This window comes from Podarcis melisellensis, assembly GCF_964234715.1.
Source record: "Podarcis melisellensis genome assembly, chromosome: 2".
Classification (NCBI taxonomy): Eukaryota; Metazoa; Chordata; class Lepidosauria; order Squamata; family Lacertidae; genus Podarcis; species Podarcis melisellensis.
In genome coordinates this window covers 67,968,516-67,986,716 of record NC_138529.1, presented here as the reverse complement: position 1 = coordinate 67,986,716, position 18,201 = coordinate 67,968,516, and the positions used below count along the sequence as shown (strand labels likewise).

General features: G+C 46.5%; 1 protein-coding gene across 2 annotated transcripts; it reads right to left on the bottom strand.

Moving 5' to 3' along the window:
• Window positions 1–1,481: 1,481 nt before the first annotated feature.
• On the bottom strand, window positions 1,482–17,119 carry KIF20A (kinesin family member 20A). 2 transcript variants are annotated; one of them, XM_081900260.1, is made up of 19 exons: window positions 16,979–17,119; window positions 13,914–14,072; window positions 13,543–13,629; window positions 13,000–13,119; window positions 12,544–12,682; window positions 12,254–12,441; window positions 12,008–12,152; window positions 11,123–11,320; window positions 10,836–10,947; window positions 10,562–10,633; window positions 9,962–10,105; window positions 9,578–9,743; window positions 8,127–8,282; window positions 7,464–7,603; window positions 7,234–7,336; window positions 5,908–6,118; window positions 3,218–3,309; window positions 2,874–3,011; window positions 1,482–2,089 (listed from the first exon to the last, which is right to left on the bottom strand). In XM_081900260.1, the coding sequence occupies exons 2-19, from the start codon at window positions 14,052–14,054 to the stop codon at window positions 1,766–1,768; spliced, it is 2,676 nt and encodes an 891-aa protein (XP_081756386.1). In that variant the 5' UTR covers window positions 14,055–14,072; window positions 16,979–17,119; the 3' UTR covers window positions 1,482–1,765. The 2 variants fall into 2 exon arrangements, with proteins under 2 accessions (XP_081756386.1, XP_081756387.1); XM_081900261.1 differs by lacking the exon at window positions 16,979–17,119 and adding an exon at window positions 16,910–16,931.
• Between the last annotated feature and the right edge of the window lie 1,082 nt (window positions 17,120–18,201).

Below are 18,201 nucleotides of genomic sequence, written 5' to 3'. Positions count from 1 at the left end.
GTTTCATACAGAGCCCTCATTTTATCATCACAATTGGTGGTGGTGGGTAGGCTAAGATAGACTGATTCATAGTCAGCTACAAACTTGGGCCCAGATCAAATTCAAACATTCAATGCCACCCATTGGGTGCCATTGGGCAGTGTCACAGCTGATTTTAGATGCCATGAAAGAACTGTAAATAAAAAAAATATTTTTAATGTATTTTTACTCCTGGGGAAAAGCAGTTGTGGGATTTTCTATCTTGTGTGCCAAATTACCTTGGCTTAGGCAGCAAAATGTCTTGGTTCAGCTCTGCCAGCACTAACTTAGCTTATATCCTAGATAGCCTTGCTTAGCACTGAAAACCAATGATATTGGAGGCTAACATTTTTCACGTTAATGCAGTTATTAATCCACTGCATTCCAATCTGCACCATACTTGCAATATATGCAAAACCAATCTGCACCATACTTGCAATATATGCAAAACCAAACCCAGACACCATGTAAATAAGGATTCTGCCTATTTAGGGTATATAGGTTGTCAAAATTGTATAGAGGTTTGGTGTAACTCATATATAATTTTAATTATTGACCCTCCAGAACCACACCCGCTGTGCCACTGCCTAAGTAACAGTTAAGTCTCTAGGGTAATTTCCTGGCGAGTGGCTTTTAGAAAATGTAGTACACATAATTTGCTCTACTGCGTATGTTATCAGTATCTAATAGTATATGCCTTGGTTTCAGCTTTGTAGAAGACTAAATATAGGACAATTACAATACTGTACCACCTCCAAGGATCAGTTTAAACTGGGTATTTTTAGAGTAGACACCTTGCCCTGGTGTCAGTATGTGATGCCTGCAACAAGTTTCTCACCACTGCTGTAGAATTATAGCCATGATTTAAAACTACAACCTTAAGACATGGGAGTCCTTTCTATTTGTGCCCTCAGTCAAGAACCGGAATTAGCAGGCCAGACTTGGAACTTTGTCAGGATTTATGCCCATAGATGTAGTTATTATGTCTTGTTGGTTTGGAATAGTTTGCACTGCTCATAATTGTCTTAAGGCTGGGAATCCAATTTAGCATCAGTTAAGTACTTTTATTTATACTAAGAGTAGCACTAATGGAAAATATAGTCTGTTCTTCTACCCACTCCCAAGGAGCTAGATTCCCTTTGTCCAGAAATGCACAACTGAGTAGGATACATTGCCTGTTCCATTAAAATCTTTGAATTTTGAATACTTTCTTTATTAGGGATCATGTGTAGATTGACCATTCAAGTCTCATGCCTGGGCTACCAGAGGGACACCAAAATCAGCCTTGTGCATAGCTGTCAACGTTTCCCTTATTCCGAATAGGATTCCTTGCAAGAAAAGGGAAAGGTTAACAGCTATGGCCTCATGGTTGTGGAGCCTAGTCCACCAGGCAAATAGAAGAAACTTAAAAACAAATGCCAGAAAGGTTTCCCTTATTAGAGCTTGTTCACATAAACATGAGGTTTTAGAAGACACAAGGTACATTTATTATACAATTAACATAGATAATAAACATTTCACATGCATAACATAAGCTATTGGAGGTGATAAACATAAGGAATATGAATCCAGATTCCATATACACTGGAGTAGCAGCTGGCCTGAAACCGAGGGCATGCATAGTAAGTAACCATCTTTGGGAAGCCAAAGATTTAGTTAGCTCAGGCCTCAACACATTAACGTGAAGGAAAATATTAAAGTTATCAACCGGTTGCTTGTTCCCAGGTACACTACAACCCCCCAAAAGTCAGTGTTTTTTGCCAAAGGCCGTGGATTTAGATGTTGGAGAGCCACGGGCACGTAGGATACTACTATAGGGGGTCTCTATTGCTACAGCAGGCATGGCTGTTGCGCAAGTCAGGAAATTGTGCAAGAAAGGCTTCTTGAAGGGAGGTTGACTTCTGGGCTGCACATTTTCATTGTTGGCACAAAACCGTTTCTTGCTGCAAGAGGTCGGTGCTGCTTGGAGCCTCTGCACAGTGTGAAATTGCTCTGCAATACAGGCTGCTTTCTTCCGCAAATCCATCTTCACCAGCATCATGTTGTTCTGCAGCTCAGCCAAAGTCTGGTCCTGGAAGAGCCAGTGGAGAAATTCAGTTTTATGAAGATGGAGCCTCCCCTCTTGTCAGACAGGTGCCAATCATTTCAGCCAATTACCCTGAATGTGAAGACTTCTGAAAATGCTTATGGACTCAGAAACATTAGAGATGAAGATGACAGGTGCCTGGACCTTCTAGGGGACCTCTGGGACTGCTTCAGCCAGCCACCAAATCCTGTGGACTGGTCTATGACAACTGAGGGAGGAGGAGTTGATTCTATGGCTACTACTGTTGTGTAATGCAGTGTGGTTGTGAGCACAAACAAACTACGCCAGAAAATGGTTTAATGTTTTTTAAAAACTGGCACAATGTTTTTATATGGTATTTCCCCCACCTCTCCCCAGCCAGTGGCATCTGTCTCCATGGACCAAAACATAAACATCATATCTGGCACTTTCAAGCACAATCTTGGTACAAATAAATAGTAACAACAACAACAACAACAACAACAACGTATTTAATTTATACACCACACTCCATCTGAAGATCTCAGAGCAGTTTACAAGATAAAAATGGATCAAGGCACAGAACCTTAAGGACACTAAGGATTTATCTATCTATTTCATAGGTTTTCCACCATCAAATCAAAGGTCACCTTGGATATATGTGTGTGTGTTGTGCTGCTGGATCTGAAATTTTTATGGTTCAGTCTATAGGCACCAACGTAAACTGACTAAAATGGACAAAACCAATCTTGTGTAGCAGAGCATGCATGCCCCCGTAAGCTGCTGAAATTTGGGAGACTCCTTCACCTACCTGCTTCGCCAGGATGTTGTCACACTTTGAGAGAGCTTCACGGAGTTTCCCGGCTCCTGTGCTGTGGCAACATGCTCTTTCGGCTGACTGGAGGGACTCCCCAAGTTTCTGCAGTTCAGATCTCAGCATCCTTACATTCTGAGAGAGGGAAGGACATTTAAGCACAAGGCAGCATCCAGCCCCTTAAGGAAGACTGGACTACATACAGTGGCAAGTTGGGGTTGGGGAGAACAAGAAGTTATGCACCCATTGGCAGCAGATGAAGGTTTCAGAGACAGTGCCATTCAGGCCAGGGTAAAGGAAGGAGGTTGGCAGATGTCAGGAAAGGAAGGTCTGGCAGTTACCTTTTGGCCTTCTTCCAGCTTCCGGTCCACATTTGTTGTAATGGGCTTTGAGGAAAGTGGAGGCTCCAGCATCTTCTGGTGTTTACGCAACTCTAAGGACAAACCACAGATCATTGCAATGTAGCCCAACCGTTAAAATTATTTTTGCCAGTCCTCAATACAAGAGCTGAATTCTCCCCAAGAACTGCCAGGCCACCCAGGCCTTTTCCCACACTCTTCAGTTTAAGGAGCAATTTTTCAAGCCAGATTTGAACCCTGACAATGCTATTTTTAGAGAAGTTGTGCATCGTTTTAATCCCCTTTCTTCTGCTACAGAGCCATGTCCTATAGCAAGAATGCAGTTTGGAAGTGTGACCAGGCCAGAGGAGAGCAAAATAGTTTACCCTACAATGGGAAATGGTGAAGATTTAGAAAATATACTGCTAGACTAGGGGCACTAAACATAGGAATGAACTACAGTGGTACCTCAGGTTAAGTATTTAATTCGTTCCGGAGGTCCGTACTTAACTTGAAACTGTTCTTAACCTGAAGCACCACTTTAGCTAATGGGGCCTCCCGCTGCCGCTGCGCCACCAGAGCACAATTTCTGTTCTCATCCTGAAGCAAAGTTCTTAACCTGAAGCACTATTTCTGGGTTAGCGGAGTCTGTAACCTGAAGCGTATGTAACCTGAGGTACTACCGTATATTTTCCAGGTTCGTCTGCATTACCGTAATTTTCGCTCCATAACACGCAGTTTATTCCTTCTAGAAAGTAAGGAGCGAATGCCTACAGTGTTATGGAGCGAATGCCTACGGATAGTGGGGGAATCTGCTGCAGTCGTGAGCAGTCCGTGGCTTGCTTTGAAACAGCAAAGCGGGTGTAAGCGGCTCCTGTCAGCGAGCCCAGCCAGGGAGGAGGGAGAGAAGCAGAGCGGGAGAGGAGAGGAGCCGCTTACATGAGTGTAAGCGGCTCCTGTCCAGTTGGCTGCTTTAAAACAACCCCGTGCTCTCTGTCCCTGCCTGCAGTTTTTTGCTGTCCAATTTTGGATTAGCCACTGTAGGGGCTGTGTGTGTGTGTGTGCTTGAGCTATCGTTCTCCTCCTCCTGCTTCCCGTTCACTCTCCCAGCGCCCCTGCGCTCTCCCAGTGCCCCTGCAACTTTAGGATTGATACTCTGTGTCTCTCTCTGTGTGTGAGGCATCGTTCTCCTTCTCTTACTTCCCGTTCACTCCCCCAGCACCCCTGCGACTTCCAGCGCCCCTGCAACTTTAGGGCCGCTTCTCTGCCTGTGTGTGTGTTTTGACCTCACTGCGCTTGTTGGGGGAGAGTGTTGGTCGCAATTTTTCTTGATTTGTCTCAGAGTGGTTACTATCGTCGTTTCCTTTGTTTGTCTTAGGGCGTTGCTTTTAATTATCTTTAAGTGTGAGTGTGAGCCTTTTGGCAGCTGCCGAGCCGGGGAGGAGGGAGAGAAGCAGAGCCTGCTTGTTTTAAAGGAGCAAAGCGGGAGAGGAGAGGAGCCTCTCCTGCATTATTAGCAGCATCCTTCTCCACACCCCCACGCGTGTTCCTTCTCCCCTTAAACTCCTCTCCTGCATTATTAGCAGCATCCTTCTCCACACACCCCACGCATGCTCCTTGTCCCTTGAGTGCTTTTCCTTCCCTCCCCACTTAAAACGTGGTTACAAAGCACGGATCCACATGGATCCTCAGGATTTTTGCACTGGGTCACCCCAAATTCACCATCAGATCAGATAGCATGTCCATGGCTACAGCCTGCACCAAAAAACACACACGCACCCACTGTTTCATGGGGCCGCAATGGCGCAAAAACATGGTTACAAAGCATGGATGCACATGGATCCTCAGGATTTTTGCATTGGGCTACTCCAAACTCACCGTCAGATCACATGTCTGTGGCCACAGCATGAACCACAAAAATCATACATCCACTATTTCTTTTAGAATATTTTTTTGTTTTCCTCCTCTACAAACTACGTGTGTTATGGTCGGGTGCGTGTTATAGAGCAAAAAATACGATATGACTGGGTAGGATCCTAATAGTCAAGGGGACTTTATCCCCCTTCTTTGGCTTTCACCACCCCAGACCTTGCTATTTCAGGGCTACGAGTATTTCAATTGTCTTGCAAAGAAACATGCTCAAAGAAATTTATAATTTGATCAAAGTGCATAATTTTGGTAGGGCATTTAAAATATTAAACAAAAATGGCCTTAAATCAATTATTTGGATTCTCTCCCCCCCCCCCTCTAAATTTGACCTCTGTCAGGTGGGAACCTGCCATATTAAAAAAGTATTTAATATTAAGTCTCCATTCCTTGTACTTCTTGCAATGCGCAACTATTTACAGAGATAAAGATGGGGAATGGGATTTGCATGCAAAGCTTTTCGGGTACCACCACTTTAAAAGTCATATATTGGTGGATGGGAAAGACAAAACTGGTCCCACGGCCTGACCTGTTATAATACAGCTTCTTAAAAGGAGACCTGCTCTTAAGGAGGAGCAGGGGTCCCACACTAATAATAGACAGATATCCTAGGTGTGCTTTAACACTTCATGGCCGCTCACTCACAGAAGCCAAGGTTCCCAAAGGCTAGGTCAGCTTGCAGTTCACTAGACTGATACTGGGCAGTCTGATCTCTTGACAACCACCTGCTTGGAGCCCATGCGACTACAAGGGGGAGAACGCCTCACCTTCTGTAGTTCTTTGCAGCTCTGCTTGACACTGCTCTAACTTGGCTTTCGCCTGCAGCAATTCCTGATTCTGGGCAGGCGTTGCTGCTGCCAGTCGTTTGGATTTGCGCGGAGTCTGCTCCGGATCTGCCTCCTTTCTCTCCTGGAGCTGCTGTTGCCGTTTTGCTTCTTGCAGGGCATCCTGCAGCTCTTTTATCTTTTCATCCTGACTCTGAGGGAGAGAAACAAGACAATTTACAGGAAGGGCTCTGTTTGGGAAGATGCAGCCTTGAGATGAGAATGAACAGCAGTGGCAGAAGATAAGCTGATCAAACTTCCCCAGAATCTCCTGTAGTAGGAATGGGGAACTGGCAACTACTCTCTGGTTGTTACTGGACCACAGCTTCCATCACCCCTGGAGAACTGGAGCCCAACAACATCTGGAAAGGCCATGGGTTGCCATCCCTGTCCTGCAGGGTTGTGAGATTCTCATTTGGGCAGACTCTCATGCACCCAGAAATCCATGAGAGCCAAGTTTCAGTGCCAAGTGTGCAAAGGATTCCATGAATGCGCCTGCATACAGAACCTATCAAATCACATTTGTAGTTCACTCCTCCAAGGGTTTTAGGTGGCAACACACACAAACCTCTTGCATATTTATTTATAAGCCTTCAGTAGGCTGTTTGGGAGATAGCCTCTTCGCAGATCAGATCTGTTCCACACACATATGGAAAGGCTCCCCCCCCCCAGCATTCTCCAGTTATATGAAAATGTTCCTGAACTGTGCACAGGTCACTCCTGCTTGCCCAGAGACAGAGACATGGTTTCCGACCATGGAACCCTCAGACACCCTCACTGAGCCCCCCCAAACACCCTTTGCTCTTCCTGAATTGCTTCAATTGTCTTTTTAAAGGGCTTTTTTGTGGGGGTTGCCTTATTTTGGGGTGTATGGCATGCTTTTGCCTGTCTTCAATTTGTTTTGGGGAGCATGGTGTGGGTGTTTTGGGGGTTCTGAGAACTGGCAGGTGTGCTTTTTTCTTTATGTAAAATGGCTTTTGATTAGTGCCCATGATAGTTTCTGAGATTTCCAAATGTGCCCCTGGTTCCAAAAACGTTGGGGTGTCCCTGGCATAAACTTTCATGGACTTAGAGCGCACATTTGACGACACATATGCCGTTATAAATTTGTTAAACCTTTTTAAAAATGTCATGAGGCCCTGCAGTTTTGCAGATGCCAATAAAACTGGGTGCCTTCCTTCAGGTCGGTGCTAAGGTTTGAAACTGCAATGTCCTGTCGTCAGGAAACCCTCCAGCACCTCCTTCCCACAGCTCCTTCACCCCACGCACCTCAATCTTCTCCTGATAGTAGTCCGTAAGTGACTCCTTCAGACTGTTCAGTTTCTCCTCATAAACGTCCTCCAGCATCTCCTTTTGGATGTCCACATGCTCACTGCAGAGAGGAAGGTGAAAGTGGGTGGGCAGGGAAAGAGTCATATCAAGAACAGACAAGAAGTGGGATGGACCGCCAAGGCCAATCCTGGAAAGGAGCCTCCACAGCCCTCGGCCACCAACAGTACCTGGTCCACTGTTCCTTCTTCTGTAGGAGATCCATCATCTCATTGCAGATCTCATCGCGGAGACGCATTTCCAGCTGAAACTTCTCCTGCCGCTCTTTCAGCAGAAGGTCTCGCACAGCTTCAACCACACGCAACAGGTCCTGAAGGAAGAGAGGAAAGGAACATGACAACTGGGGTGGATCTACACACAGGAATAAAACGCTGTAAGTCATAAATTCAATCATTTAACAATTTTTTTTAAAAAAACCCTGTATGTAAAACCGCATAGAAAAGTTTTGTACACTCCAGCGCCATCTGGTGTTGCATGTTTATAACGCATTTAAAATGCAGGTTTTTGACTAATGTAGCTGAGTCCCAGGTTTTCCAGAACAGCCAAGTTGAGGAATTGCCCCAGACATCCAAGCATTACTACAGCTACTCAATTTTTAATGGTCAAGTAAGTATCCAAAGGAGGTTTTGGAGCCTAGCGGTAACTGGCTATCATTGCATCAGACAGCTTTCCATTTTTTCCTGCGTGAGGGCACAGAATTTTTGAACCTCAGTTGACACTTCACGGTCTATTCTTGGCTGGGTCCATAAGAGGTTTTCTGACTGCTCCAGTCTACCAAAGGACCCTGCCAATGGGAGACTTTCTCAGCGAGTGACAGACAAACAAGCACTTGCCTCTTTGTCATATGTAGTCACATCCATTTCATCCTCGCTCTCTTCGTCCGATTCAGCTTCTTGATACGGTACTTCTTCAGCGATCTTCTTCCCCCGGAGGCTGTGCTCCTTGATGAGAGACTGAATCGACAGGAGCTTTGTAGGAGCTTGTAGGATCTGGAAGGTATACAAAGTGTTGCTGTTGGCATATTCCAAAGAGCAATGGGCACATCCCAGCCAGGCAAAAACACCTGAGGATAGCACAGGGGGATGTGGCCTAGGGAGAATCCCAGGGCCAAGGCAGAGGCCTGCATCTGGCCCTCGCTTTCCCACCCATGTGCTACAGCCTTATGTTTAACCTAGCCAGTTTAACACATTGTCAGAAATTCTCCTGCCCCAGTTGACATCCATGCCTGGATACACATCTAGCCCTCCCTAGAAGTACAATCAGCTATCTGTCCTTCCTCATACTATGGAAAGTCTGTTTCTTCCCTGGCAAGGATTGAGATATACCATATTCCCTAATATTGCCCGTTTCTCCGCTCTCTTGCAGCCAACCAGCTGTGCTACATAGCACACCAGCACCCAAGGGTCCTTCAGAGAGGGAATTGCAGGTGCTGCTGAACTTAGCCAAAGGTTGCCAAGGTAAGGTGTGGAGAAGATACTGGAGAAGAGAGGCTGGGGTCTGGGGGCTTATTAGTTTGTTTCCATTCTTGTTTTTATTATGCATTTTGCATTTTTATGTCGTGGACTGCCTTGAGATCTACAGGCAAAGTGCAGTAAACAAATGCAATAAATACAAATAAATAGGTACGTTTCTGAGCACAATTCAAAGTATTGGTGTTGACCTTTAAACCCTAAACGGCCTCGACTCAGTATACCTGAAGGAGCATCTCCACCCCCATTGTTCAGCTCATACACCAAGGTCTACCACCTTCTGGCGGTTCCCTCCCAGAGAGAAGTGAGGTTACAGGGAACCAGGCAGAGGGCCTTCTCGGTAGTGGCGCCCACCCTGTGGAATGCCCTCCCTTCAGATGTCAAGGAAATAAACAATTATCTGACTTTTAGAAGAAATCTGAAGGCAGCCCTGTTTAGGGAAGTTTTTAATGTTTGATGTTTTTAATATTCTGTTGGGAGTTGGGGAAACCCAGCCAGATGGGTGGGGTATAAATAATAAATTAATAATAAATTATTTTTAATTATTATCATCATTATCATTATTGAAGGAAAGAAAATGGGGAAACACGTAAGAGGTGTAGGGGAGAGAGTACAAGTGTAACAAGCACACTTTGGGGTACACTGGGGGGAGGGGAGGGAGAGAGAGAGAGAGAGAGAGAGAGAGAGAGAGAGAGAGAGAGAGAGAGAGAGAGAGAGAGAGAGAGGAGGGATTAGCAGTGAAACTTCAAAGGCCAGCCAACATTTATGGAACCTTGCAGGCACCTAGTTTCACCTTCAACAACTTTGTGTCTGACCTGACTAGCAATAGCTGAAAACTTAGCCACGTGAAGAGTCTCATAGTACGATGAAGCACATGGGTTGATATTAACAATCATACAGGACTGCCCACGTCCTGTGAAGAAGCCTTGGAACACACGGGTGAGCTTGCTGTCCCGGAAAGGAACGACACTCTGCTTCAGCCTGTTAAGGATACAGGAAGAGGATTTAAGCCCCAGAAATGGAGCAGAAAAGCAGCAACCATAGCCGGCACCCCACCTGCCGGGAATCCAATTCGACAAACCCTACACACAACCAGCAACATCTCAAGTTGGAGAGGACATCCTACAGGAAGCCCTCCTTGCTGGGTTCAAGTCAGAGCTATGAGGAGCCGTCGGACTGAGAGCTAGGAAGAGCTTTACCTGGTCTGCTGGTTCTGGCGCAGCAAAGTGAGGCAACGCCCCAACGTGTGCAAGGAGGTGTTGATGTTATTTGCCTCTTTCAGGCGGTCCCCGACTCTCTGTTCTTTGCAGCGCTCTGAGCCGGCCAGGTCACAGAGGGACATCCTGGGGAGGAGGGAGGGTGGTGTCAGTATCAGGATACAGGAAGTCTAATCCTACCAGACCCAAGTGTTGCATTCTTCAGGTTAGAAATCCCGCACACCAGACATGTCAACCACTGCCAAATACACCCAACTAAAACCTGTTAATTCAGCGCCATGGAAGATTTAGGTTGCTCTGCTTCAGGTAAGCAAAATGGGGGACTAACTACAGATTTTCATTCCAGGTCTGGCACATTGCAGGGATACTGGAAAAGCCCCTGAAAGCTTTACACCAACACATACAGTGGGCGTCTGTCTGAGAAGTGCCCATTGTGACTGGGGGGGGGGGGGGAAGGACTCTCTCCCACACACCCCATTTGCCCTTCTGAACTCCCCTGCCCTTAAATGTGATTGCCCTTCAGCCAACTGACAGGGAAACTCATAATTCTGCCCTTCGCTGCATGCAAAAACTTTGACTTACTCGCTGATTTTTGGCTCCATCCCACTGCTGCTTTCCTGGAGGTGCAGAATGCGAATGGAGAAAATGCTGTGGCTGCAAAGAGCAAGAGATTAATGAAAACCAGTAGCTTGGGCTCAGATTGTCACCCCCATTCCCTATCTCATACACCCAGACCTGCCCTCCTACCTCCATGGGTTTTGTTTTCTTGTGCGAAAGACATGTTTTGCCAATTCTGAGACACACACTTTCACCCAACCCCTCTGCTAATAAATAAAATGATGGTGCTGTTACAGACCTGCGGCTAGAATGCTGGTTCATGTGGGTGCTGGCCACGCTCTGATTTCTCCTGCCCAGTTTCAGCAGTTTCCAGGCCTCAGCAGCATCTTGAACATTGATCCAGTTCAGATCTGGGAACAGGAATATGTGGCTTCAGGCTTCACATCTCTACGAGGGATCACCCTCAGCAAGCAGACAAGACCCTCTTCCGTTACACAGCCCACGTTACCAATGCTGCCACCCACAGACTGCCAGTGGATCAAGCTACGGGGAAACCGCTGGCTGGGTAAGCTGGCCAGTCTCTACCTTTGACGTAGGGGTTGCCGGTCTGATCTTCGCACAGCCGCAAGGTGGGCCTCTTGCAGTTTGGGCCAAGTGTGGTCGTCTCCAGCAAGTCATAAATCTGTTCATTGTAGATCTCAAAGAAGGAAACCCAGATGGAAAACTGCACGTCTTGTGCCAGCACTGAGACATTTTCTGGGTCAGCCCAGCGAGGCCCTGACTCTGTCAATGAAAGCCAAACGTGTATATTGCCAGTGATTGCCACAGCTGAAATTCATCCAAAAGACACAATGTCCCTTCCCAATGCCCTTGCCTGGCTCCCCATTAACTTTATAATCCCCCCCCTTTTAACACACAGCAATTGCCCTGTTAAAGAAGGCCATAGGCATCTCCCCTTGCAAAATTTCTCACATGCCTCTGAATCTGCCTTGATTTTAAGTCTCCTGTAAGTCCCTTCATTGCTAGCCCACTCACTCTTCTGAAGGCCTTTGCATGCCCTCACTGGTGTGAAATCAGAGAGTGGTAAAATACAAATCTTCTACTGAATGGTAAATAAGATTTTAGCAACAGTCCAGCTTTCTGCTTTATAGTTAGTGACAGAAAACTGGCTTTGGCCATCAAGCAATGGCCAAGCCAAAAGCGATTTGAGGGAGTATTTTACAAGCCCCTCCAGAGGAAGCCCAAAGGCCCTCTCCTGTAAAGCCCACCAATGAGTCCCCATAAACCCCCTCAACATTGTTATAAAATTGATATATGGATGCTATCACTAGATATCCCCCCTTGCTCTCTTGTGGGTTGGGTGGCCCTATCTATTTTGAGATTCCACACCTCTTGAGGTACTTCTCAGCTTTGATCGTGACCATAAGAAAACCACCTGTCCCCAGACAGGTGGCTCAGGGCAGTAGGTACCTTCTAGCTGGCTGGTGCTTGTCAGGTTGGCAGACTGGCAGCTGTAAGAGAGGCCACCTAAGCCACTGTCAATGCTTCCGCTTGTGCCTGCTTGCAGCTGGGATGCTGTGCTGTGACTTCTATTCAGAGAAGTATACAGCTCCTCCTGTAATTCCAAAGGAAGGAAGGAAGGAAGACAACTGAGTTGCTGATCAGGGCATTTTTCTCCTTATAACAAGAGACTCGGCGAGCGGGAGGGACACTCACCTCCTTCATCTTGCCACAAAGCAGGGCCTGCTTTTTCATTTCCTCCTGTCGAACCTGCTTGCTGTCCAGCCAGGTCACCTCACTCGAGAGGAAGGGCTTCAGATCCATGGCCCGGTACAACCGCGCCCCAATACTATTGAAAATGATGGCCAGGGAGCGAGGCAGGATCCCCGCATCAGTACCACTACCTGCAAGTCAAAGAAGAAGTGAGCAGACACTGAGACAAGTGCCCCCCCCCGCCACTAGGCAGAGGTGCTTGCCTGAACCAGCACAGACTGAGTGCTTCTTACCCTGGATGGTGTAAGTCTTCCCTGAATTAGTGACGCCATAGGTGTAGACCAGCCAGTTCTGCCCATGGAGCACACCCTTCACCACATCCTTCATCGTTGCATCAAAGAAAGCCGCCTGGCCCACCTCTGGACCAAAGATCTGCAACCCCAAATGTTACAGGTTAGTTCCTTTAGAGAGCAGAGAAAGGGAACCTGGGGCCTTCCAGACATTGTTGAACTACAACTTCCATTAACCTTGACCACTGGCAGTGCTGGCTAGGGCTGATGGGAGTTGCAGGTCAAAATATGAGGCAGGCCACACATTCCCCCTCAGGGGGTTAGAGTTAGGCAGTAAAACGAAGAGGGGAAGGGTTGCCCCTGCTTCTCCACTTTTTCCTCAGTGGAGCCCTGCAAAATCCTTAAAAAAAACTGGTGTCCATGTTGAATCCTACATAAACCCAAGATCCAAGTATGTACCTGAGTGAAGGTGAATTTGTGCACCGCCTGACCAAGCCCCCGTTCAATGTTTCTCATGGTGAAGGAATCCTTTGGTGCTTTGAGAAGAAGGGTCTCGGAATCGTCAATACAGGCGCAGCCCTAGAGAGGACAGTTAACATTCTGCGTTCAACATTATTTGCCACAGCAGGAGCACCCCTGGATACTAGTTTAAACATTTGTGGCTTCCCCCAAAGAATTATGGGAGCTGTGTTGTTGTTTTTTTTTAAAGGTGCTGAGAGTCGTTAAGAGCCCCTATTCCCTTCACAGAGCTACAATTACCAGGATGGCTTAACAATCGATCCTTCTTTATAAGGAACTCGGGGAATTGTAGCTTGATGAGGAGGTTAGGCTGGGGCCAGGCTATTCTTCCCCTTGCCAGAGAGCGAAAGGGAGGAACCTCCTGGTGTGATTATACCTCTGGATAAGGGCAGAGACCAGTGTCTATCCCCTCCCAGGAGATTAGGAAAAGCAGCCCCCCACACACACCTTAGATGCTGGCCCATGCATTGCCTATAAACTCACTTTATCTTCCTGTTTCTCCATCTCGGCTGGTGTCAGGGGTCGCACTCTTGCATATACCTTCACTTTTCCATTATCATCAGAAGCGGCCTGTGGAGAAGTCACATGTGACTTTTAGGTTCATACTTAGGAGAGTTAGGCAATACTAGCCCATTCGTTTTGTTGTTTTTTTAATTGTTTTGAAACCAGACCAGAGGTAGCCAATCAGATGCTTTTCAGAGGCTGTTGGTCTACAGCTCCATCTTTCCCAACCATGGGTCCTGCTGGACAGGGCTGGTGGAAAGCTGCAGTCCAACCATATTAAAGAGCATCACATTGGCTACCCCCGAGGGAGCACAAACAAGGGTTTTAGTTCTTCACCTCACTGCTCTTACCTGCTCACTGCTTGAAGAGATGGCAGAGAACTCCGCCAAGAGGTCTCGGCACAAGCCAGGCCCACATTCTGCCACAGTGGACTCCAGCACAGGAGAAGTGACAGCTTCTTCGTCAGAAAACAGCCCTACTGGGGAGGCCATAGCGGCTACACACTGATGCTGCAAGAGAAGCCCATCATAGGATGAGGAATAGAAAAAGAAGCATAAGTTCCACTGCCAGACTTTGCCACTGGTTTCCAGGTTCCTTGCCACTTCTAAATAAATTATAACAACACTTCCTATAACTGCAAAATGTGTGATGCCTATGATAAGGATAAAATATTGGGGTACAATACTGAAACCGTCTCCCAGCTTTGCTAGGGCCTAACCCTGCAGGTTCTGAATTGGTCAGGTTCAAGCAAGAAACCGCAGCCAGGCAAATTGAAGCAAAAGAGCGGCTAGGAAGCCTTGATCACTTTATTGTTGCAGCAAGGTTTTAATTCCCAAACTAAAACAAGGAAGAAGAAGCCCAGAACAAAGGGCACATGGCTTCTTAAGAGTCCCCAAAATTTCCCATAATACATTTCACAAAGCAGCATCAAAACATAGGTATGTCCCAGACAGAAACCTGAGGTCCAGACATCCCCCTGTCAATCACACATGGTTCAAGTACCCACTTCACACAATGAGAGTATTTACATATCCCCTTGTCAGGAAAACATCCCTCTGCACCTTTATTTGTTCTTCCTGGGTCTCATTTCCCTCTGATAACACCTAGTCTGGCCCCTTTGTCAGGGCTGTTAACTGTGTGATGATACATCTTGAGAATTATGAAGTCCCTGTTCCATTCATGCCATGAGTCAGGTCCCTTCCCCTCCATGCTTGGAACACAATTTTATTACCTTTTGGAACTGAATAAAACCATCTACTTGACTATTTCTGGTGAATTTTTATGTTTCAGAAAATGGGGTTTCCTTGCCTTATTGTGGCACTGAGAGCCCAGTATAACAGAGCAAAGTGTATAGAAATCAGTGGTAGTGTGTGCTGTCGCCAAGTCCTTACAGCGTAGCATGCAAGCTCAGGAGGCCAATGCTCCTGATGAGTTGGTTGGGTATCCCCCTTTGTCCGTAACACCTGCATACCATGAGTGTGCTCAAACAGGCTCCAGAAAAGGGCAGGAGCTGCTGCATACTACCAGAGGGTAGCATGCAACTTGTATGAAGTATGAAGGAAAGTATTCATCTTTCTGTAGAAAAGTTAAATTTTCCCCTTATTGGTTTCAGACTTTGTGGGATAAGGAAAATAAAAAGGTTGCAGCCAGAAGATTGTTAAACTGCCACATAACTAAGTTCCAGTCATTTTTCAAAGCTATAATAAAAAATGATCTGAAATAGTTGATGCAATAAAAGTAATCTGAAATAACTTTTGCAACGTTCTCTGATGGTTCACTTTGATTTTTTTTAAATAAAAGCAAGATTATCCATGTCAGCTATACGGATTAACTACTGACCTAACCAATAAAAAGGGGAGGACTAGCAAAAAGGTACTTTAGATCGGGAGTGGACAGTTTTTAGCAGCTGTTAGTTTTTTCCTGTTCTTACCAGAGCCCTGAAATCTCCCAACTGAAGCCAGGTGCAAAGGGCCTACCATTAGAATAAAATAATTCAGAGCCAAGGATTAGTACAAGTTCTGATCTGAGCTCCCAATCTCTTCCATAAACAAAAACCGACTCCAGTTTACTTCTCATTTCAACAGTACTGTACAGTATTTTTAATTTTGTGGAGGTGTGGGAGTCAGGGCAAGAGAAACATTTTGTTATTGTCATTGTTAAACTGAGGGGTGGGGTGGTCAGAAATCTACAGTAGCTCATCCACAGGCCTAGCAGCAAATGCCAATCTACTATTATGATGGTGTGTTTTTTTCCAGGGGCAGAGAGGGAGTTGGATGAATGCCTGGTCCCCCTTCTAAGTCTTTTAAGGAAATATGGACCCCTGGAATCTCACACCTCTTGGAGATTGAGATGGCACGCAACACTACCTTCTGCACAGCCCAGCATTAGATCATCATCTGCAAGTCAACACTCAACATTTTTTTGTTTCGTGTTGCTTTTGTTTTGGCTTATGGGCTTCTGCCAATTAAACCTCAACAGAAGTGAATTAAATCAGAGGACAATTTCCATTAGCACAAACAACCCTCACAACCTCCACTAGCCAAACAGTAGATAGGATACCAGCAACATACCTCAGCTAGAGATGCATTGCATTCTAGGAAAAACTAACTAGATAAAAATCTGGAGGTACCTTACCTGACCACTGCTCCATCTGGGCCCAGTATTGTCTGTTCTACCTGCTGAGAGCAGCTCTCAAGGTTTCAGAGAGCATCTTTCCCAGTCTGCACACTACCTGAGGATGTCAGTGACTGAACCTGGGACCTTCTGTATTCAACACACGTGGTCTCTACCAACCAAGGGACAGCCCTTAAGTACACTCCCAACCACATATCCTCAGAAATAAATCCACTGGGATTTAGCTCCAAGGAAGTGGGGTTAGGACTGCAGCGAAAACACTATCATGTGGGCACTTTGTTTCGTTATGGAAGTGCTAGAAAGTGCATTGTTTGGCTCAGACACTATTATAGCAGCAAGGAATGTGACCCTCGTGCAAGCGTAGCTTCTTTAACCAGCTTCTGCAAAGGGTTATTTAAAAAGAACATGCCACTCGACCTAATCTGCCGTTGGGATCCACCTCTTCCTTTCCCTATGAGAGCAACTTAATTCAGGAGACCCGCCTCAAGCCTCGCGTCTGTAACGTATCTTCCAGGTCCCATAAGATAAAGAGGAATTGGAATAAGGTGGGTAAATAAATGCCCAGAATTACGAATACGACTGCCAACCTAGTGAAAGGGGGAGGTTTTCACGAGTACCCAAAATGAGACATGCTCAGCGCTCACATTAGGAGGGGCAGCGGGAGACTTAAATCACCCGCCGCGGCCGTTGCAGAAGTAAAGGGGCAACTCACGCCCGAGCCTCGTTCTCCCCGACACCAGTAGCAAGGATTGAGTCCAAAGCAATTCTCCCCCCCTCTCACCAGGCTTTCCCCCGCTCCGTGCTCTCCTCTGCCCGGCCCGCCAAGCTTTGTCCGCTCGATCGCCGGTGTCCGTACGAGCCACAATGGAGCCCTCGAAATCCTCTTCTGCTTCTCCTGCTCTTTCAAACCTCGCGGTCGGCCCGCTCAGCCAATCAGGACGCGCAAAACTCAGCGGCTAATCACCTACCCGGGGCGTGGCCAGCGCGGAGCTTAACGCGAGGCTGTTTCTAATTCCGGCTCTTGTCGTATGTAGTCCAGCCTCAGTCTGAGAGGAATGGAAGAAGCAGCGGGCGGTTTACTTCGGTCTGCTTCTTCTCCCTCTATTAAAACCCTTCTGGGCCACAAAATATGCCCCCTGCCACCATTCCAGTGCCAAATTTTGCCCCCACCCACCTCCAAATATCTCACAAAAAGTGTGGGGGGGCTACCTTTGGCTGCAACCCCCTTACAACACAAACTCCAAGGAAAAGGAGAGGATTACTTCACAGCCAATCACAGTGGAAGGTGAAGGAACCCTTCAGACATCGGGAATTGCTCAGGCGAGCTATATGAAACCTGCATCCTTGACTTCAAGTAAAAAAAGGGTCCTGTCCAGTCACATTTTGATTCCTAACTCAGCTTCCAAAAGACTCTTGCTTTTTTCTTGGAAAAAAAAGGAAGCTCAGAATCTGGGGCCCACTGCAGGCATGGGCCCTGCTGCAATTGCTCTAACTGCAGTGTGGATAACCTTGCCCAGATCCCTTACAACAGGAATGGGGAACATTTTTTTTAGTAAAAAAAAAACACACACATTATATCAAGGGAAAACTTCCAGGAGCCATTTGCCAGTGGTGGATAGGGCTAGAGATGACAGTGGGTGGGCAAAAGGTGTTACTCTTACCTTTATATGATAGACCGCATTCCAGCCACACACAAGAGACATTTCTACACTCATCCGATGCCATCCTGGCAAGCTAGCTTAAGGACATACCAAAGTACTTGGGTGTTAGGGTGTGAAACCTAAGACGTTGGCAAGTTAGCAATGTCATGTGACTTTAAGTAGTCAAGCTTGTTAAGTTGTTAAGTTGCTCAGTATATAAAGAGTGTTTGTTTTCTCTGCCTGTGGGGCATGAAGCAAAAATGTCTGAAAGCTCCGGAGGTGTTTCTGTTATCTGTCTGCAATAAACCTGTCTTTGGGGAAAGACAGGCTTCCCTGTGTCGTTATTTCTTTGCTGCTGAGACTC